At 40.4% G+C, this 22,584-nt stretch overlaps 2 protein-coding genes across 2 annotated transcripts; both read left to right on the top strand.

Moving 5' to 3' along the window:
* The first annotated feature begins 8,954 nt into the window (after positions 1-8,954).
* Positions 8,955-13,994, top strand: LOC107609598 (Ribophorin I). The gene is made up of 10 exons (XM_016311598.3): positions 8,955-9,209; positions 9,471-9,515; positions 10,858-11,495; positions 11,578-11,725; positions 11,809-11,985; positions 12,202-12,270; positions 12,385-12,474; positions 12,950-13,108; positions 13,192-13,416; positions 13,504-13,994. Exons 1-10 carry the CDS (start codon positions 9,105-9,107, stop codon positions 13,693-13,695), a joined length of 1,848 nt encoding a protein of 615 aa, XP_016167084.1. The 5' UTR covers positions 8,955-9,104; the 3' UTR covers positions 13,696-13,994.
* Positions 13,995-14,338: 344 nt separating this feature from the next.
* LOC107607999 (outer envelope pore protein 21, chloroplastic) lies at positions 14,339-15,822 on the top strand. The gene is made up of 5 exons (XM_016309892.3): positions 14,339-14,514; positions 14,611-14,685; positions 14,768-14,920; positions 14,999-15,097; positions 15,531-15,822. The coding sequence occupies exons 1-5, from the start codon at positions 14,422-14,424 to the stop codon at positions 15,612-15,614; spliced, it is 504 nt and encodes a 167-aa protein (XP_016165378.1). The 5' UTR covers positions 14,339-14,421; the 3' UTR covers positions 15,615-15,822.
* Positions 15,823-22,584: the final 6,762 nt, after the last annotated feature.

The following is a 22,584-nucleotide window of genomic DNA, read 5'->3' as shown; positions in this document are numbered from 1 at the left end:
GATACCGAAATACCAAGCGCACAAGAAACGACCACACAATAATGGGAGCTACACCCTTCACAGAAAGAATCTTGAGAGCGAAACTCCCCAAAGGATTCGACAAACCGACCGACATGAAGTACGATGGGACCAAGGACCCCCAGGAACATCTAACGGCCTTCGAGGCCTGAATGAACCTAGAAGGAGCGGCTGACGCGGTCCGATGCAGAGCCTTCCCGGTAACCCTTGCAGGGCCGGCAATCAAATGGTTCAACGCCCTCCCAAACGGATCCATAGCCAGTTTCCACGATATAACATGAAAGTTCATGGCCCAGTTCACAACTAGAATCACCAAAGCCAAGCACCCCATCAGCTTGCTAGGGGTCACGCAAAAGCAAGGAGAATCCACAAGGAAATACCTCGACCGCTTCAACGACGAATGCCTAACGGTCGACGGACTCACGGATTCCGTCGCGAGCCTTCGCTTAACCAACGGACTCATGAACGAAGATTTTTGCAAACACCTCACCACCAAACCAGTATGGACCATGCACGAGATCCAGAATGTCGCAAAAGATTACATCAATGACGAAGAAGTCAGCCAGTTTGTCGCCGCCAACAAACGGCAGCACGGCAACACCCAACACGGTAACTCGACTTCTCGCCAAAATCCACCACCCAGAGAGAATCAAAGGGACCACCCCAGACCGACAAATACAAACCGACCACCGAGAATTGGCAAATTCTCTAATTACATGCCCCTGACAGCACCCATTACCGAAATATACCACCAAATAGCAGATCGAGGCATCATCCCGAAAGCACGACAACTCAAAGAGAGGACGGGAGGCAACAAAACCCTCTACTGCGACTACCACCGAGGTTACGGTCACAGAACGCAAGATTGTTTCGACCTTAAAGACGCCCTCGAACAAGCCATACGAGACGGCAAACTCCCAGAATTTGCCAAAATCATCAGAGAACCAAGACGCGCGGAAAGAGACAGGTCGCCGGAAAAAGACGGGCGTAACCCGAGAACCCAGAAGCAACCCCCCAGGGAAAGCCCGGAAGATGACCCGACCATCATAGTAAACATCATCACGGGCAAAGACATATCAAGCAAATCGAAACTAACAATGAAAAAAGATCTCAAAGTAATGGCAGTCAGAAACCAAACTTCAACCATTGCAGCCGACAACACGATAACCTTCTTACCAGAGGATTGCCAGCACGGCACCTTGGCCGAAGATGCCCCCTTCGTCATCTCGGCCAGAATCGGAACAGGACTAGTACGAAGAATACTGGTGGACACCGGGGCAGACTCGAACATCCTCTTCCGAGGAGCCTTCGACAAGCTCGGGCTCCACAACGACAACCTCCAAACACACCGCAACGGCGTCACGGGACTCGGAGACAACTTTCTCAAACCAGACGGCTCAATCACCCTTCCCATCACCATAGGAACAAGCAACCAAAAGAAGACAGTCCTATCTGAATTTGTAGTCCTAAAAGACTCCACAGCCTATAACGTGATTCTCGGAAGAAAAACAATCAACGACTTCTCCGCAGTCATCTTTACCAAATACCTCCTCATGAAGTTTAGAACCGACGACGGCTCCGTCGGTACCATCCACGGAGACCGAGAGGTCGCAGCCGAATGCGACAACACCAGCCCTGCTCTAAGGAAGAAATCCCGAGATGCGGCCGGGGTATTCCTAGCCGACCTGGATGCCCGCCAAGACGGCCAACCCAGGCCAGAACCAGAAGGAAACATGGAAAAGCTACAAATAGGGCCAACTAAGGAGGAATACACCTTCATTAATAGGAACCTCCCATACGATCTTAAAGAAGAACTCTCCCAACTCCTGAAGCAAAATAGAGACTTGTTCGCATTCACACCAGCCGACATGCCGGGTATAAGCCCCGACCTCATGTCCCACCGGCTAGCCGTGGACCCCAAAGCTAAACCAGTAGAACAGAGGAGACAAAAAATGTCATCAGACCGAGCCGCCGAGGTCAAAAAGCAAGTTAAAGCCCTACTTGAAGCCAACTTCATCAGGGAACTCCCCTACACGACATGGCTAGCCAACGTCGTACTAGTGAAAAAACCTAACGGGAAATGACGAATGTGCATCGACTACACGGACCTCAACAAAGCCTGCCCGAAGGATGCCTTTTCCTTACCAAACATCGACGGATTAGTAGATGCCGCATCCGGCCACCGATACCTCAGCTTCATGGACGCATATTCCGGCTACAATCAGATCCCGATGCACCGCCCAGACGAAGAAAAAATAGCGTTCATCACCCCAGACGGGACTTACTGGTACACAGTGATGCCCTTCGGCCTGAAAAACGCGGGAGCCACCTATCAAAGACTTGTCAACAAGATATTTCAAAACCTATCCGGAAGCAAACTAGAAGTCTACATAGACGACATGCTCGTCAAGACCGAATCCGGCGAGCAACTCACCAACGACCTCAAGATCATAATGAACATCCTACGAAAGCACCAAATGCGACTCAACCCGGCAAAATGTGCCTTCGGGATGGAAGCAGGGAAGTTCCTCGGCTTTATGATCACGCAACGCGGAGTTGAAGCAAACCCAGAGAAATGTCGCGCCGTCCTCGAAATGACAAGCCCAAAAAACCTTAAAGACATCCAAAAGCTCACCGGCCGATTGACGGCGTTATCACGCTTTCTCGGGGCATCGGCTCAAAAGGCAATCCCTTTCTTCAAACTAATGAAAAAAGGAGCCCCCTTCAAGTGGGAAACGGAATGCGAAGAAGCATTCCAACATTTCAAGAGAGTCTTAGCGGAACTTCCAATCCTCGCCAAACCCCAGACAGGGGAAACACTCTACCTGTACCTCTCCATAACGGAGGAGGCACTCGCAGCAGCGCTCATCCGAGAAAACGAGAAAAAAGAACAAAAACCCGTGTACTTCATAAGCAGAGTCTTACAGGATGCGGAAGCTCGTTACTCACGCTTAGAAAAACTAGCTTTCGCACTCCTTACAGCCTCCCGGCACCTACGACAATACTTCCAGGCACATTCCGTGACGGTCCGAACCGACCAAGCGGTCAAGCAGGTACTACAAAAACCCGACCTAGCGGGCAGAATGCTAGCTTGGTCCATCGAACTATCCCAGTTCAATATCAAGTTCGAACCCCGATACGCGATCAAAGCACAAGCCATGGCCGACTTTATCGCCGAAATGACACCAGGAGACTCCAACTCCGAATCATGGAAACTACACGTTGACGGCTCCTCGAACATCACCTCCGGAGGCGCCGGAGTCATTCTCGAAAGCCATAACGGAGTCGTGATCGAATAGTCAGTACGATACGAATTCCCGGTCTCAAACAACCAGGCAGAATACGAGGCCCTCTTGGCAGGCCTAGCCCTAGCCCGGGAAGTCGGAGCAAAGGTCCTAGAGGTAATTCCCAGGTAGTCAGCTCCCAAATTAGCGGAGACTACCAGACACGAGATCCCCTACTCCAACAATACCTCGCCAAGGTAAACAAACTAAAAGAAGGATTCGAGCACGTTACCATACAGCACGTTCCTAGGGAACGAAACGCCAGGGCTGACCTACTTTCCAAACTAGCCAATACCAAACCTGGACACGGTAACAAATCGCTAATCCAGGAAGTCGTTAAGTCACCCTCTGTGTCAACGACAACCAACGCTCATCTGACATTCTCAAACCAGGGATCTTGGACCCACCCTATCCTACAGTACCTCCTCGACGGAACACTGCCACCGGACCCCAAAGAAGGAAAAAGAATAAAAAGGAAAGCCGCCAAATATACTGTTGTCGCAGGACAGCTATACAAACGTGGATTCTCGCAACTCCTGCTCAAATGCGTCGAACCTGAGAACACGGAGTACATACTCCGCGAAATCCACGAAGGTTGCTGCGGCCACCACGTCGGAGGCAAAACATTAGCCCAAAAAGTCATCAGGGCAGGCTACTTCTGGCCCACGGTCATCCGGGATTCCATACAAATAGTCAAAAGCTGCGACAAATGCCAAAGGCACGCCAATATCCACCAAGCCGCCCCTCACCAGCTCAGCATCATATCGGCAGAACGGCCATTCGGCACCTGGGGGATCGACCTCGTCGGACCCTTCCCTACGGCACTCGGTCAACTCTGGTACCTCATCGTCGCCATAGACTATTACACCAAATGGATCGAAGCCGAACCACTGGCCTCCATAACGGCAACCCAATGCCGAAAATTCCTCTAGCAACAGGTCATCACCCGATTCGGGATCCCCGAGATCATTATCTCGGACAACGAAACCCAATTCGCTGACAAAAAGTTCAAAGAATTTTTAGAAGGGCTACGTGTATCTCACCGTTTCAGCTCGGTAGAACACCCCCAAACAAACGGACAGGTGGAATCTGCGAACAAGATAATCGTCAAAGGACTCAAAAAGAGGCTCGACGAAACCAAAGGACTATGGGCCGATGAACTCGGATCGGTCCTATGGTCATACCGAACCACACCCCAAACATCCACGGGAGAAACACCTTTCCGATTGACATACGGTGTGGAGGCGGTCATCCCGGTAGAGATCGGAGACCCAAGCCCCAGAAAAACAGTCGGATGTAACGATGAGGGAGCAGAACGAGACCTCATTGACGAAGTAAGAAGCATAGCCCATCTCAGGGAGCTAGCCCTAAAACAGAGAGTCAGCCTAAGATATAACCACGGAGTCATCCGGCGAGACTTTGCAACTGACGACCTCGTCCTACGACGAAACGACATCGGTCCCCCGACCCCAGGAGAGGGAAAACTCACCCCCAACTGGGAAGGACCATACAGAATCAAGGCTGCAATCGGAAAGGGAGCATACAAACTCGAATGGCTTAACGGCAACGAAGTCCCGAGGACATGGAATGCCGCCAACTTACGACGGTACTACACTTAGACTGACCTCGCTAGGTCACCCCCCCTTCCTTTTTTATCGTCTTTTCTCCACTTATGTTCCCATTTTTACGAATCTTGAAAAACCTTTTTAATTTCGTTTAAGTATCAATCCCGGGTACTCTTTCCCGCCACACACGGAGGGTTTTAACGAGGCCCACCCATCAATAAAATTCCATTAAAAAGCTATCCCTAAATTCTTTATTTTCTAAGTGTCCCAAATACGGAACAAAATTACGGCCACAAACTGGAGGACCGATCACCCTCCAGGCCCAAAACACGGATATCCACGAAAATCCGACCACACGACGGTCCGCTCATCCCAAACAGGGAATAAAATAAACCAAAATAGCTTTAAACGGAATATACGAAAGGCCCGAACGGCCGTAAAAGTCGTTAAACGAAAACCGAAATCACGAAGTCACGGTTACACGGCCCACGGCCAAAACCAAAATACCCAAAAAAACAAACCAAGTCTAAAAGCAAAAATACAAAATTACAAGAGATAAAGCTACTCGAGATCGACTATCAGGCCATCACGAACGGTCTTGAACTCTCCCATCACGGACACATCCACGCCCGGAGCCAACACCAGGGCCTGTGCCTTCATTGTCTCCTCGGTAGCAGCAATCGCATCCTTAGCATCAGCCAGCAACTCCGTTTTCTCCCTCTTCAAGGCAGCAACCTCGGCCTTCAGAGCCTCCGTCTCATCGAGAAGCACGGCAGCCTGGGAACCCGCATTAGAAGCCTTTTGCCGCTCCTCACCCAGTTGAGAAAGAAGTGAAGTCTCAACGTCGGAAAGCCGGAGAATCTCTGCCCCAGCTTCCTCAGAAGACTTCACTGCCTTCTCCCTCGCAATCTCGGCAGCCTCAAGCTTCTCCTTCAGCTTAACCATTTCAGCCTGAGAGTGACGGAGTTTCTTATCCAACAAACCAACTTGAGCCATCACGGGCTCAGCCTTCCGAACAACGACAGCAGACCGAAGGAGGGCACGATACACCGACTTGGCCTGGAACGAAACATCGCAACCATAAAAAAACGGCTCCGTACCAGGCATCAAGTGTTGATCAATAAAACCCGGGGCATCGAAACGACGATCCATCACACTAGGCACCAAACCCTCCTCCTCGAAAGTCTCGCTGCTCGGGTCCTCAGGCCTTTTTCTCTTCCGAGAAGCCTCAGCAGCCGTCACCACGACGACTTCAGGAGAGTTCGCAGGACCAGGAGAAACTTGAGCGTCGGCCCGCGCACCCGAGGAAATCACCTCCTGAGAAACCGGCTGAGAATCCACGGCAGGATTGGAGACAGGGGTAGAAGGAGACGAAGATCCCTCCTCCCGACCCATCGCTGCCTTCAACCTGGCCAGAGAAGTCAGCTCACCAGCCATCTCAACTGAAAGAAACCAAAGAAAAATCAAGTTACAAACTCGGGAAAACAAAACATAAAAAATCAGGAAAGAGACAAGGCACACACCAATATACGCCCGACAAGCCTCGGGATCCCCCATGACATCCCGAGGATTCAACGGACGCTCGCCAAACAAATGCCACAAAACGTTGGCAACATCCTTATCCTCCTGGGACAAACCATCATAGGTGAACTTAGTCAGAACCGACGGGCCAGCACGGAAATTCCAGTATGTCGGAAACCGGCGTACGCCCTCCGGCGACAGCCAAAACGGATGATGCCCCTGGACGGGGCGCACCTTAAAATACTCCCTTTTTGAAACCATGAAAGGAATCCTCAAATAACCCAAAAATTCGGCGATGAGGCTGAGCACGGAATGACATATATCCTTTCTTATGCTTCCCTTCCTTAGTCGGGAGAGTGCATAAGAAGAGAAAAAGAAAAACAGGAACAGAAGCCGGAAGGTCGAGATACCGGCACACCAATTCAAAAGACCGCACGGCAGCCCAACTATTCGGATGAAGCTGAGACGGCGCCACGGAACACCGACTCAGTAAATCCTGAACAAACGGCGAGAAAGGAAACCGCACGCCGAGCCGAGTGAACATCGACTCGTAAACCCACATCCAGTCTGGAACAGTGGGCGAATGAAGATTTAAATAACAAACACGCTCGTCGGCATCTGAAAGGGCAAGCTCATACTGCCGCTCCATCTCACCACCACCACAAATCGCCCCCTGATCACGGAGGCGTTGAAGATCGGCCTCCGTCATCCGTGACGGAACGCCCCACACGTCGCTAGTCACCCAAGTGTAGCGAGCGGGGACGCCCCTGGAGGGAGCTACGGGAGCACCAACACCCTCATTTCTCCGCCGATGCATACCTAAAACAGGGAGGAGCACCACCATCAGCCTACCAACCCTACGCAGAAGCAAGAACAGAAACCTACCGCTACTGCCAAACCAACACGGTGATGCACCGCCACTACTAACCAAACACAACCACACTCAGCCCCCTTAAAACTCAAATACCACCGCCCAAAACACAATGCAGCAAGGAAATGACAAAGCAACGCATGGCAAATACAAAATGACAGGCATAGCACAAAACAAAAAAGAAGAAAAGCGAAGCATACCTACCTGGAAACGCAGAAAATGATCCTGGGAAAGCTTGAGAAACAGAAGCGGCAAAACAAGCACCAGAGAGCAGTAACACAGAGAGAAGAGAAGATTTCTTCAAGAAAGAACGAAAAAAGGAAAAATAAAACGAACGAGGGAATTAAAGCAAAAGGCCAAAACGGTTACAAAAGGGAGGGGGCGAAAATACACAAATAACCCTAGACAAGGTAAGGCTCGTAGGGGCAAAAGAGGGAAATGCCCCCTCGCATTAAATGCCCCCCTCGAAAATAGAAGCTAATAAAGCACGCCTCGAAGAATGCAACAGACGCAGTAGGCTCGGAAGAGTCACGTCAAACCAAAACGATCAGACGAACCTTTCAGCAAAAGCCGAGGCCGAGACACCGATCTCACGTCAAAGAACCAAACGAACACCCGAGAAAAACTAAAGACCCAGCTCGCGGTCAAACACCACACCTCCCAGCGACAGACCGACCTTGCTCGTTCTCCCGCTGCGGGGGCAACTGTTACGGATCCGGCCCACGGATCCCGGACCCAAGGCTAAACCCGAACCCGGTTCCTCGGGTCCGACCCATCTCCCTCTTCCGGAAGGCCCGAAACCAGCCCTCTAGAGCTCCTAACCGACTTTCGAATTCAAACACCTCCCTTATCTTAGCCAAACAAGATAAGATAAGACGACTCCCATCACCTATAAATAGAGGACCCAGGTCCCTCCAGGTATGATTCATTCCACACGCCTAACACCTCTCAGATCCATTTTGACTTAAGCGTCGGAGTGTCTTTGCAGGTACCTCCCCCCATTGCTCCAGTCAAGCGATCCGGTCTTCGCCTCGACCCGCAGGTTCCCGATCCACCCTTCAACCCGTACCAGAGACATCTCGTACAATACACAAGTTAAAATTATCGATTAAAATTTTTTTAATAAAAAATATAAAGTTAATTTTTTAATATATTTATTAAAATAAAATATTTAAAAAATTTTATTAATAATAACCTTAATATTTAACCTGTGTCCTATCACATAGCTAAATCTTAAATATTATTAAATTTTCATCTAATAATAAAGATTAAAACATGTTTTCTTTAAAAAATTGCTAAATCCTAAATATTATTAAATTTTCATCTAATAATAAAGATTAAAACATGTTTTCTTTACAAAATTAACAAAAAAATAAGTAAATCATTCGGTATTATTGTATTATTAGGAAAATATAGACACTTTTTTTCTTTAGAAACGAGCAAATGGATATTATACGATAAAATTTAGAGTCCGTACTTTTATTAAAATGACACTTAATTAGTAAAAAAAATAAAAAATTTTATACTATTAAAAATATTAATAATAATTAATTGATCATTATAAATGTCAATAAATTATAATTTAAATGGTATAATCTCTCATACTAAATTAAGAAGTTGTGAATTCAAGTTTTTTTGGTAAAAAAAAAAAAAATGATCAGTATACTATAAATCAATAAATTTGCTGGTCTCGTACTCTCTTATTTCTCATATTATATTTTAGGAGGATGGTCGGCTGAGCAGTTAGTAGTATCAATGAGCAGTGAGTAGAGTGGTGTCCGGTGTGGTGGTTTTTCTTTAAAGTGAGCAAACGTAAATTTGGTTTAGGTGTATGAGCTGAAGAAAATGCTGAGGTTCGCTTTGACTCTTCTTTTGTTTACGCTTGCATTCGGCGTTCTATCCTCCTCCCCGGTCTTCTCCGATCTAATCCTCGCCAAGGTTGACCGTCGCGTAAGTCTTTCTCTCTCCCTTCCCCTTTTTAGGGTTTCTATTTTCCATTTCATGATTCCGATTGTTGTTTCATTTCCTCCGATCTACACTATTTGCGTTTTTCCTGTTCTACTCATCTATAAATGTCGCTCTGCTTTTATTTATCGTTTGACTTTAATCTCATACCGGTCAACATGAAAACCACGATGCTATGTAAAGATCTAACAATTTTCGCAGCTAGTGAATCCTCTTTCTGATCGTGTTTTCCCTGTGTCTTTGCAGATTGATTTGACATCTCAAATTGTGCGCATAACTACCTCACTCAAGGTACTCAAAATATATTTCACATTCTCAATTATTTATTCACTTGTTCTCTAATTTTCTTAAGCGTTGTTCGTGCAATTTGCTGCCTTAGGCTCCGTTTGGTTAATGTATACCTTGGGACATAGACATTGTCATAGAGACACAGGACATAGAAACAAAATATTTGTGTCTACTTAGTGTGTTTGGTTAAACTAATGAACAAGGCACACATATTCCAAAAGACTATATTACCTTGATTCAACTACCACCAAAACTGCCATCCCTGATTTTTCATCTCCTTCCGATCTCATCTTAAATCACCATTTTCAACCACTCCTATTCAAACAAATTCAATTAAACCAAACTAACGATGATTATCAAAATAAAATGCAATTTGTTTAATTAAACAATAAATAAAAAACAGAAACAAGAAGTCTGAGAGAAAGATAGGGGGAGTAATGCAGCAGTAAAAGAGGCAGAGGGAAGCTGGAGGAGATCAAGCAGTGGCGGATAGTGGAGACGACTAAAACAAAGCAGACTCAGATGCAGATATGCAGTGCGACAAAGACAGAGAAGATCCAGAAACGAGCAGATCCAGACACGATGAGCAGGGGGAAGAGGTGGCAGGGGCAATGATGGCAGGCTAAGAACGCAGAGGAGCACGAAGAAGAAGGTGACGAGGAGGATGGTTGAGGAGGAAGGAGAGGGGGACACGATGCAAATCTGTGAAGAGATGGAGGGAGGGAGGAGGAGGAGAGGCAGTGGATTTGGGTAGCAAGGAGGAGCATAGGAGTGTGAGAGGAAGGAAGGAAGGAAGAGAAAAAACTTGGATTAGGGTTAACAGATGAAGGTTAAAACTGGAAATAAGAAAAAAGGGTAAGAGCAAAAGTGTAAAAAAATTATGTCCATGTCTAAAATCTGTGTCTTAGCTCGAAGGAGGGACACTGAAGATATGCATTTTGTGTGCACTTGTGTGCCACTGTGCCCATCGAATGTGTGTCTTATCAAACAAATGGGTGTCGTCGATGTCTCTAGTGGACATGGACACTAACCATTGCCTTAGCAAATGTATCACACGAACTCTACTACTATACTATACTATACACCACTGAATTTCGGTAAGGTAATTGACAACCTAAGGTTCTGGAAGAAATACCTCTTAAATTTTGATTTAAAGATATATGCTTTTGAAACACAAATCTTTTCCTTCTTCGGCAAACCAGAATTTAAATTTAAATCAAAAGAGAACCAGTTCTGAAAGCCAGTTAACAGATGTAATTGCTCTTAGCATGCCATCCCTTTTCACATTTTGTGTTTCAATAATTTTTTATTTTATTTTATTTTATTTTGCTTCTATTGTTTGCAGGTAGAGAATGCGGGATCAAACCCTATCTCCGAGATCTTGTTGTCCTTTCCTGAAAATCAGGCAAAGCACCTGGCATACTTGACAGCAACACTTAATGAAGGAAAGGGGAAAGGGAAAGCATCTTCTGGTGCTGGTTTACCCACTGAAGTTGTTATCCCTAAAGATGTGCCTGATTCCTTGACATTTTATTCCCTATCTTTACCCAAGGGGCTTGGGAAGGGAGAGAGTTTGCTGTTGGATGTCTTGGCTGTTTTTACCCATGCGTTGGAACCATTTCCTGAGAAAATTAGTCAAGCTGATATCCAGCTTTTACTGTTTCAAGATACTGCACACTTTCTTTCTCCTTATAAAGTAATGGTCCAGTCACTCGCTGTTAAATTGCCCGAAGCAAGAGTTGAGTCCTACACAAAACTTGAGGGCACAAAACTGTCTGGATCTGAGTTGAAATATGGCCCGTTCCATAATATTCCACCATTTTCATACTTGCCAATAATTATTCACTTTGAGAATAATCAACCCTTTGCAGTTGCTGAAGAGTTAGTGCGAGAGATCGAGATTTCCCATTGGGGAAATGTACAGGTCACAGAGCATTACAATCTCTTTCATGGTGGTGCCAAGAGTAAAGGAGAATTTTCTAGGTTACCTTGTTTCTGCGATTATGAATTCCTCTGTCGTTATTTTGTTAGAGTGACATGTAATAGTAGTTTGTTTCCATTGCAGACTTGACTATCAGGCCAGGCCATATGTAAGAGGTGCATCAGCCTTTAGGCGTCTTGTTGCAAGGCTGCCGCCACGAGCTCATTCAGTTTACTACAGGGATGAAATTGGAAACATTTCCACTTCTAGTTTATGGGGTGACTCAAAGAAGGTGGATGTCCTCCAATTGTCCTATTTTTGCTCTGAAATACTTTTGCTAATATTTGCTAAGAATTATACTTCTCTGGAAAGCAGACAGAACTGGAGATTGAACCTAGGTACCCTTTGTTTGGTGGATGGAGAACTGCTTTTACGATTGGATATGGTTTGCCATTGCGGGACTTCCTATTCGAATCGGATGGAAAACGTTTCCTTAATTTTTCTTTTGGTTCCCCTATAAATGAGCTAGTGATTGACACTCTCATTGTGAAGGTTAGCTCAATTATTTTATCTTGATAATGAAGATACAAATGTGATTTTTAACTAATTGGTACCTGAGTGGTTAACAACTTCAGTAGTTGTTCTTAAACTGGAAATACTTTACTAGTAATTCATCTTTTGTAATCCTCCCTACATTTCGTTATGTTCGGTTATTTTCCTCATCATATAGTGCTTACAACTACATCTGCCTGTTGCTTGCAATTGCAGGTTGTTCTACCAGAAGGGTCCAAAGATATTTCTGCGTCTGTTCCATTTCCGGTGAAACAATGGCAGGAGGTATTGCCTAGATAGTTTAGATTGACCTTTTCTGCCAAACCATCACTATTTTCTTTACCATCAGTTTTAGCTCCCTTATCTGGGTTTTATAGCCATTCCATGTAATTGTTGCAGACAAAGTTTTCCCACTTGGATCTTGTTGGTAGACCTGTTGTTGTGCTGGAAAAGAACAATGTTGTGCCTGAGCATAATGAGCACTTTCAGGTATTACCCCTCTATCTTTTGACGAAGCTTATGTAAGATTGTATCAAGCAGGCCACCAAGAATAAATTAGTGTGCTAATGTTTTAACAATCTTGCCCACAAGGATAATTGTTACCAATAGTGTGATATTTAGCACAATAGTGTGCTAGTAACAATCTTGGTGAAAGGTTCTGAGCATCTATTTGTTTGAAAGGAAAATCAATAAAAAAAAAATAAATTACTGTGAGAATTAAGACTAGGATACCAAATCTCATAGACCATTTTGAATTTGGAGATGTATTTATGTGTTAAGTTTTTTGCTTACTTTTACACTTGGTTGTTGCGACTTGTAAGTCTAGGCTGCCAGAAATTGAAACAGAATAGATTGCTAGAATACAAGAAAAACAGATTATGAATTTGATTGGTTGATATATTCTTTTGGTATATAGCAATGACGTAGATGTACATCTTACTAATTGTCATTGCTGATGTTGCAGGTCTATTATAAATTTAACAGTCTCTCCATGCTCAGGGAGCCTCTGATGTTGATCTTTGGGTTTTTCTTTCTCTTTGTTGCCTGCATTGTCTACATGCATGCGGATTTGTCAATCTCCAAATCATCTGCATCTTATTTGGCTAAGGTCCAGTGGGAAGAGGTAATCAACGTGTGTTTTGTATAGAATCTAACATTTACAATTGATTGGTACTTAGATTATTGACTCGTGTCACCACCATTCAGGTGCAAGCAACTGTTCAGCAGATCCATAATATCATTAGCCATTGCTTAACAGCACATGACAAGCTAGAAGCATCATTGCGTGATCTTTCTAGGACAGGAGATGTTCAAGCTTGTAAAGCAACTAGAAAATCAGTTGATAGCTTGTTGAAAGGGGTTTCTAAAGACTTGAAGCCTCTGGTGACATTCTTGCAATCTTCTCCACAAGCAGCTCATATACTGCCCAAGGTTATGCGAGAAATAAATACTTCTGGTCTATATTCTTTTCCTCTTGATTTTATACTGTATTTCTATAACATATGCTGTTGTTTTCAGGTGGAAGAACTGATTGCTAAGGAGAGAGATTTGCAGGAGAGACTCATGGCAAAACACACAACAGTTGTAGACTGCTACGAGAAGAAGTTAGGAGGAAGGGAAATTGAGAATCGGATTGCTTCAAATCAGCAGAAAATTACCTCTTTGAGGCAGGAGGTTGATGACCTCATGGATTTTATCGATGAGATATGATGATTGTTGAATATGCTGCTCCGGACGACATGAAATGAGACCATTTTGACATTGTTTTACTTGTTTGGTTCGAATTTTGCGGCGGTCTAATCGTTGCCAAGAGAGGATTTTGCTAGTTTTGTATGGACTTTATTTATATATTGTAGCAGCAGTTAAGGTTTATGGTACTGTACACTTTTATATCCTTGTTATCTTACCAATACCTACTGGATGGTGGATACTACTAGTACTTAACTCTCTTTCATCGAGCCCGTATTACACGACCAACGGAATTGAAATTATGAAATACAGAGGTTTTTTAGATACTTGTATAAAATATGGTTTGTTTTTTATTACAAATTGTTGTAACAAAATGATCAAAATTTGATTGGTTACAATTTATATTAAGAGTTCCATAATGTTGATTAAATATTGAAAACATATTATGTGCAATTTGATTATTAAATGTTTTATAGAAAAACACATGAAATAATTCAACCATATAATTTTTCATGGAATTAGAAAATATATCAAACGCCATCTAGCCAAACCCATCTACCATATGCTTATGTTGCCCAAGAGAGTGGACAGCAAATGGGCCCATAGATAAGAAAACCCTTATACAAAATAAAAAACGTAGCATCATCAACTTAAAAAAAAACGTAGCATGTTTTAGGGTTTTATGGAATAAATAATCTAAAGTCCTGCTGAAGATAGTAGGGGATAATCGAGTGAGGGAAAAAAAAAATGGAGACATCTCTGAGATATGGAGGAGATTCGAAAGCTCTAAGAATCCATGCGAAGGAGAAAGTCCCAATCGACTCGAACACTTTCTTCCAGGTAACAGTGTTGTTTTGGCCATCAAATGCTATGCTGTAATTGAAGAAATATTTCTCCTTATAGTTGAGGTTTGTGTACGTGGCACTGTTCTGGCAGGTTCATGGAGAGCTTGATACCAGAGTCGGGCAAGCCAGTTCTCTGAGTGCCCAAATTAGACATTTCTACCCCTCGGTCAGTTCCGTTTTACTCCCAAGCCCTAATCGTATTTTCAAATTAAATTCATTAATTCTTGTTATGTGATACTGTAATGTAGTTATCAGCAACACTTGGTGTTGGATTGCGCTATGATAAGCATGAGAAGCTACGCTACACTGTTCGTGCAAAGAAGACATTCCCTGTCACTGTTGATAAGCTCTTTGACTTTAAAATTAAGGGACGATGTGACGTTGACCAGAACTTTAAAGAGGTACCGGAATTAGTTATTGACTCTTTAGTGTTGTTTCCTTTGATCTAATAACGGCAGCTGCTACTTTGGTTTTCGCAGCGGAAGTCTAGTGGAGCTGCTGAATTCTCATGGAACATATTTAATTTTCAGAAGGACCAAGATGTTAGACTTAGGCTTGGCTATGAAGTCTTTGAACAGGTTTCTCTTGACTCTTGCACATCACCTAATAGCTAATGCCATATGCATAGTTCCATGTCCTTCAATTTAGTAGATTCTATTATATGCATCTCAATTTAGTGGAAGCGTAGAGATAGTTGAGATTGAATTTTATTGAACTGAAAGGGGATTGCTAAATACAACTAGTGCAGTTCAAATGCTGAAGTGATGAGTGGAAATTGTTGGATGGAATTGTTGTATCCTTATTTTAAGTTATTTTCATTCCAAAAGAATAACTAAAATCACTGTGGATATGTTGTGTGGTAACCAATCCGAAGCTGTGGAACCAGTAAATTAGCATGAAGTTGCAATTAGTAATTTATTCCCCCCAATACTATTTGCTCGGTCATTTCATACTCTCTACATGTTGTCCTTTTCGTTAATGGTAACACTGTATGTTTGAACCTTGTTTCAGGTTCCTTATGTGCAGCTTAGGGAGAATAATTGGACCTTCAATGCAGACTACAAAGGTAGATGGAGTGTGAGATTTGATTTATGAGAATAGTAGAGCGCTTTTCTGAAGACTTTATTGTTGTATCTGTGATTTTTTCTGAAGAGCTACATAGCTGATACTTCATTGGAAATCAATTGATATCAAATTATCAAGCATTTGGAGCTGTATTTGATTCTCACCTCAAACTCATACCCAAGCAACACCCAAAGAATGATATTATAATAAAAAAATGGCACAATCCGTAGCTTTTATATCTGCTCAGAATTTTCTAATGAAGAATTATATTTCCGCGCTAGTTTATTTTCATCCAACAAAAAGGAATAATTATAAATATAAATGAGTATTTGATCAAAGTAGTTTCAAAAAAGCAGTATTAGTTATTTAATTATGTATTAATTTTAGAGTAATATACCAAATCAGTTTTCAAAAAAATTTTTAGTCAGACAATTTAATTCTAAATAAATTTGAATCATTAAATCAGTTTTTAACTTTTTATTTTGTTAGATATATCAATTCTCACGTTAAATTCTAATAAAAAAATTAATTGAATCAGTCTTTATTTTTTTTATTTAATAAAAGTATATCAGTTCTTAAAAAAATTTAAAATTTTAAAATCGATCTTTTTGTTTAGACAGACAATATTAGTTCGTCTAATGAAATAAAATTATTATTATTATTATTATTTGTTAGTGTATTCATTTTTTTGTTTTTTGATTGTTAGATTGAAATGGTGTAATAGGATAAATTAGCGCTAGTTTCTCAACACTTATTCAGCATAGTGTCCGTTTAGCCATCAGTTGTGGCCTTTGTGGGATTCCTGAAGTAACTTTGCTCAACCAAAGATAAAAATGGGAGAATTAGGCTTATTTGGTTATTGGTTAATTATCATTTTAGGTTGGCCAAAACCGAGTTTAGTGACAGTAATTAGTTTGGACTTTGGACTTTCGAGTAAGACTGATCAAGGACAGGGACTAGCCCTTTATCGACTTTAAATATTTATTATTATTTGCAATAATGCTTTGCATCCAAGTAATTTTCCTAACCAAGTCCAACCATGTAATTTTTTCTCATATGCCATGCCACCTTTTCTTTCATGTTTTTTTAAATACTTTTAACGTAAATCTATTCAACGTAAAACTTCCTCTTCAACTTCCTTCTTCGTTCTTCTTCAATGTAAAGCTTCTTCGTTCTTTTTTTTTTTTTGTTTCTCTGATTTCTCTTCAGATTTTCATTCATTTTTGTTGTGTTTTTCCTCAGATTTCTTCTCTTTCTCTTTAGATTTCGATATGCATTTAAATAGCGTATTATTCTTCTGAATCGAATATCGTATTATCAAAACAATAAATGATTCAAGTTCAAATCAATTGAATGAGAGCGATTTGGATTATTCTTCTTAATCGAATCAAGTGGACAAGGTTTGGATCGGTCTTCATTTTATCTAGTTTCATTCTTCAACAATTTTGAATTGAATGGAATGGAATGCAATTGAATAAAGTAATAAAACCAGTGTTCAATTTTCGGTTCATTTGGTATTATATAATGGTTTTATTTTAATAATATTTTCGGTTCATTCTAGAATGCTGGAGTTTCTGAATTTGAATTTATATAATGGACATTTTTCGGTTCATTTGTTATTACACAATAATCTTATTATGATATTATTTCAGTTCATTCTTCAAAAATTTTGAATTGAATTGAATGGAGTCCAATTGAATAAAGTGATAATGAATAATTTTGTCTTTCTTTGCTAAAATATGTGTTGTTCATGAATTTGAATTTGGATAGAATGCAGGAGTTTTTGAATTTATATAGAATGCATATGTTTCGGTTCATTGGTTATTACACAATGGTCTTGTTATAACAATATTTCTGTTCATTTTACAGTCCAGGTGTATTGTCGATGAACAGTTCGTCCCAGAGGTTGAGATGACTTCCAAGACACTCGAAGAAGTTGGAAAGTTCTACAAAGATTATTCCAAACTTGCTGGTTTTTCTACGAAAATAAGGAACACCATTCAGAAGGGAGATGAAATTAAGAATTAACTAATTACATGTAGTAGAGAGAAAAAAAAATAGAAATCCAAGATATCTCCAACACTGAAGACAAACCCTCAGTTGGAATAAACTGTCCAGCCAGGGTTTATGTACATATATTGAAGGACGTTGGTCTTTGGATTATTTCTAAAGTTGTTCTGAATCATTCACATCCTTGCTGTCTAGATCGAAAAAAGATACTTAAACAACATAGGGAGCTAAGCATGTTTGTGCGTCGTACTATTGAAAATAACGAGGAAGCCAGAATCAGACCGTGTAAAATATATCAGTCATTTGTAGCAGCAGTAGGTGGTCATAGTGAACTAAGTTTTATTGAAAAAGAAGTGAGGAATTACATTACAAAGGAAATACAGAATGTTTCCGAAGCCAAAAAATTTGGAAAGTACTTATTAAGAATGAAAGAGAAGAATCAAAAATTTTTTTTTGAGCTTAACCTTGAAGTTGATCACTCTATCAAAAATGCATTTTAGGCTGATGCAAGAAGCAGGGTTGCGTACGAGTATTTTGGAGATGTTGTTTCATTTGATACGACTTACAACACAAACATGTGTTTGGTTCATTGTGATATAATATTTGGTTCATACGCATAACCAGTTTTGGTTCATAACTGTTGGTGTCCATTTGCAGGTACAATCTGGTTTTTGGTTTTTTTGTGGGTGTGAATCACCACGGTTAGTCGACACTTCTCGGATGTGATTTGATGAAAAATGAGGATACTCAGTCATTTAAATGGTTATTCAAATGTTGACTTCGTTACATGGGAGGAAAGGCACCAAAGGGGATTCTTATTGATCAACGCGCATCGATACAAAAGGTTATTGAGAGCTGTATGCCAACAACAATTTACCGGTAGTACATTTGGCATATCATGAAGAAGATCCTAAGTAAATTAAATGGCTACAAGCAACATGAAAAAATCGAATAAGAGATGAGTCATGTTGTTTGGGACTCATTTACAAAAGATGCATTTGACAGGAATTGGAATGATTTTTTCACAAAGTATGGTGTTGGAGGCAATAAGTGGCTTTCAGGTAACCGATGTTTTATTCGAATTAATTGATATTGTTATTTTTCGGTGAAAACGGGTATAACTTTCAGTTCATTTTGTGTTTGATTTTGGTTCATTTGCAGAGCTATTTGAAGATCGTCATTTATGAATTCTAGTTTATCTTAATCACCACTTTTGGACCGGGATGAGAAGCACACAAAGGAACGAGAGCATGCATGCTTTTTTTAACAAGTTTATTACACGCAATAGCTCCTTGATTCAATTTGTAAAGCAATATGATAATTGCCTAGAAAGCAGAGAGCAAAGAGAGAGAGAGAGAGAGAATTTGATATTGCATATTTTCATACTGTCATACTGTGTGCAACAAAATCAACAATAGAGGCTCAATTTCTGCATGTGTATACTCATGAAAAGTTCAGAAAAATTCAAGCACAATTTAGAGGAAAGGTGAATTGCATCACAAGATCAACACAGTCAGTTCTAGGTTATATGGCATATGAAGTTGTAAAACAGGTTTCTAACTCAAGGTTCAACAAGTTTGTTGTTACATACAATGCGATATCATGCAAAGTAAAATGTCAGTGCTTATTGTTTGAGTCAAGGAGTATATTGTGCCGTCATTCTTTGAGTGCCTTAAGCTTTGAGCGAGTAGATAAAGTGGCACCGAAATATATATTGGAGCCAAGAAGCAATAGATTTAATGATTTGGTGTTTCGCTTGTACAATATTTGTGAATTTGCGTCAGAATCCGAGGAGTTGACTGGAATTCTGCACTGGAATTTTGATAATGTCATGGTTGAGATGCAAGAATATCAAGCGAAAAGTAAAAGCAAATATTCGTTATCTCACGACGACCTACGTTGAATGATGTTAACGACCTTCAAAGCCCCCACGTGTTAGAACAAGCGGACGTCCCAAGAATTGACTGGGATCAAATATGAAAAAAAAAAGATCGCAAATGCAACAAAAAAAAAGAAGAAGAAAAAGCCAGCTCTAAACGAGGTAACATTGATTTGCTTTTGATTAGGAAAAATGCGTTTGTGCATTTTGCTAATATATGATTTATTTCTTTTTGCAGTTAAACCTTTTAGATGGTGGATCATTGATTCAGTCAAGCTCCGGCCTTTATCATGCACATGATATGAATTATCCCGAAGTGGATGATAGAAATTTTGGTGTTTATTAAAATAAATTTTGCTAATATAATATTTTTCCTTTGATAAAAATGAGGGTTAATTTCTGATTTGTGTTATTTTTTATTGAATAGTCACATTTTGATTTTTCAAACTAGTTGCTGTAATTGTGTTGTGGTAAACAGTTTTAGGTATTTAGTTAGAATACATTTCAATTCATGTTTGACTAAATTTCGGTTCATTTGAGTTTTAGTCATATAATGAGAGTTAATTTCTTATTTATGTTATGCTTTATTGAATAGTCACTTTTTAGTTTTTCAAACTAGCTTATGCAATTGTGTTGTGGAAAACAATTTAGGTGTTTCTGCAATTGAATAGTCATATAATGAGGTTCATTTTTCATTTCATTTTGTGCATAAATTTCGGTTCATTTGTGTTTTTTCCGCTCTTGAGGTTTGATACATATATTCAACCTATTTAGTGTATTCATGGTGAATCTAGATTCATTCAAATTAATGTGATCTCAATATAGCCCATACATTTTCAATAAATAAAAAAAAAGAATTTAAGAAAAAATTTTCAAATATATACATTACCATTTACAACGAGTGAAAGAAGTGTTTACCTCTTTACAATTCCTTACAAATTAGTGTTAATTACAGATTGAACCTATTTACTTTTTATATTCCCAGATGAGAATTTACAAAAAGAACTTGAGAGGGCAGCGAATGGCTTTGAGATTCTTATGGCTTCAGATGCCTCAATGACTTTGTCTATCAATTTAATTACCTTGTCCAAGAGAATGGTTGGACCATATTTTCGTCTGAAAGCATCTGCTTCTTCCTATAATTCAATTGAAAGAAATTGCTTAATTTAAACCCATATAAAATAAGAAATAAACCGAAATTTATCAATTTAGAAATTACTTACCTATTTTTAGTTTTTACATTTATATTTTTCATTTTTGATTTTTTCGGGGTCAATTATTTCCATCCATTTCATGATATATATTTCACAATCATAAACTAAGAAAATAAAAGGAGACTTTATTTTAAATCACTTAATCAAAAAAGTATATATATTCACATAGCTTTATATACATATACTTATTCAAAGATCGTCAAATGCAAGTCCTACCCCTCTAGAAAACAAAACAGTAAACAACGAGGGAAAAATAAAATCTAAGAAATTAACTCGTAAACTCAATCTTCTATGCTCCTGTAACTCCGCACTAAACCTTTGCACCTGTAGCTGAAAGGGGTGGAAATAGGGGGTAAGAATTGGGGAGTTCTTAGTAGGGTCAGGGAGTATAGTTATGTTCATTATTCAAATCTAAAATTCATATTTTCCTTGTTTAAAATTTTGCACAAAACAACACACCATACATTTCACTGCTTACTAAGAAACTATTTTAATCAAAACTTACCACTGATCCTACCAATCACGGCCTCTGGCCCAACTCAAATCAACTCAGCCTCTGACCCAAATTAAATCAACATCAAAACTCAGTTACAAAATAGAATTAATCACAAGCACACACAATGCAAGACAAACACAATCAGAGAGCAATTACAACAAGTACAACAAATAACAATTAGACAAAAATCATCAGATAGGCAAACCAAAATACTTAAGCATATCCAGACAAAGCAAACAAATACAGTATGATGCATGCCTGTTCTACTGGCCGTGAGCTCACTTGTCGGTTACTTTGCCAGAACCTGACACATCCGGTAGCCAACCCGGATATCGTCCTCTTGAAAACCGGTGAGCAGTACACCACCACGAACCTCGCAAGATCTTCAATTGAAAAAACAACACACACGTGGGCGGTAAATAACCACGATCCCCACAAAAACATTCACAAACCGTGGGCGGTAAACAACCACGATCCCCACGTCCATCGCAATACTGGACAAAGAATACACTACCACGATCCTTACCAGGTCATAACTCAAATTTAAAACCACAATCTTTTAAAATCTTGACCTGGAGCAAGTGGGACTAAGCCACAACCCTTGCATACTCCCCAGGTCTTTCCAGATATCAAAATTTCTCTTTAAAAAAAATAATTCAAATCTATTTCTCTTTCATTAAACTCCTTTTCTTGATAAATCAAATTCAAACATAATACTTTTCTCGATAAAACTCAAAACATAACTATTTCTTTAATAATTCAAAATTGGATAATATAAATTTTAAAGCTTTTAAAAATCTATTTTTACTCCCAAAATAATCAAAACACCCCAAGTGGCTGTTCATACATAACTGAATCAAAATCTCAAGCAAACACCAATAATTCAACATAAACTCATTCAAACTTAAACAATAATTAATCAAACCAACGTTTCCTTATCAAATTCATATTTAATTATTATAAAATTAACAAAACCTACCTCCGTACAAAATCAAAACAACGGAAGCTCCGGAGAAGCTTTCTGACCGAGCTGCTGAAGAGAAAAACGTTAGAAATCGTCTGTGCCTCCTGGAAATCCAATTGGGAGAATTCAAGGGGAAGGGGAGCTACGTCACCGTCAGCTTCCACCAAACAATAGTGACACTAGCATATAGAGGAGGAAGATACAAACACTTTTATCGAATTAAATTTTTTATTGGAGTTACGAATCTCAAGAAATTAAAGCCAGAAGTTCGAAGGTTCCATAGTTTCTCTTCCTCACCCATGGTCTCTCTCTCACTTGATTTCTCTCTTTCTTTCTCAAATTTTATTCGGTCAAATGAATGGATGAAACCTAAGTAAGTTATATATATATATATATATATATATATATATATATAAGCCACGTTTTGGCTTTCTTTT

This window comes from Arachis ipaensis, chromosome B7 (assembly GCF_059453495.1).
Source record: "Arachis ipaensis isolate K30076 ecotype BB chromosome B7, ASM5945349v1, whole genome shotgun sequence".
In the NCBI taxonomy this organism is placed as follows: Eukaryota; Viridiplantae; Streptophyta; class Magnoliopsida; order Fabales; family Fabaceae; genus Arachis; species Arachis ipaensis.
Note: the sequence above shows the minus strand (reverse complement) of the source record. Positions and strands in the feature narration are given on the sequence as shown.

Bases quoted from the DNA above. Each gene is read 5' to 3' on its own strand.
- LOC107607999 (XM_016309892.3), top strand. From the start codon at position 14,422: ATGGAGACATCTCTGAGATATGGAGGAGATTCGAAAGCTCTAAGAATC. The intron at 14,686-14,767 runs GTCAGTTCCGTT...ACTGTAATGTAG, and splicing joins TTAGACATTTCTACCCCTCG to TTATCAGCAACACTTGGTGT. The intron at 15,098-15,530 runs GTTTCTCTTGAC...ACCTTGTTTCAG, and splicing joins GCTATGAAGTCTTTGAACAG to GTTCCTTATGTGCAGCTTAG.
- LOC107609598 (XM_016311598.3), top strand. From the start codon at position 9,105: ATGCTGAGGTTCGCTTTGACTCTTCTTTTGTTTACGCTTGCATTCGGC. The intron at 9,516-10,857 runs GTACTCAAAATA...TATTGTTTGCAG, and splicing joins GCATAACTACCTCACTCAAG to GTAGAGAATGCGGGATCAAA. The intron at 11,726-11,808 runs GTGGATGTCCTC...TCTGGAAAGCAG, and splicing joins TATGGGGTGACTCAAAGAAG to ACAGAACTGGAGATTGAACC.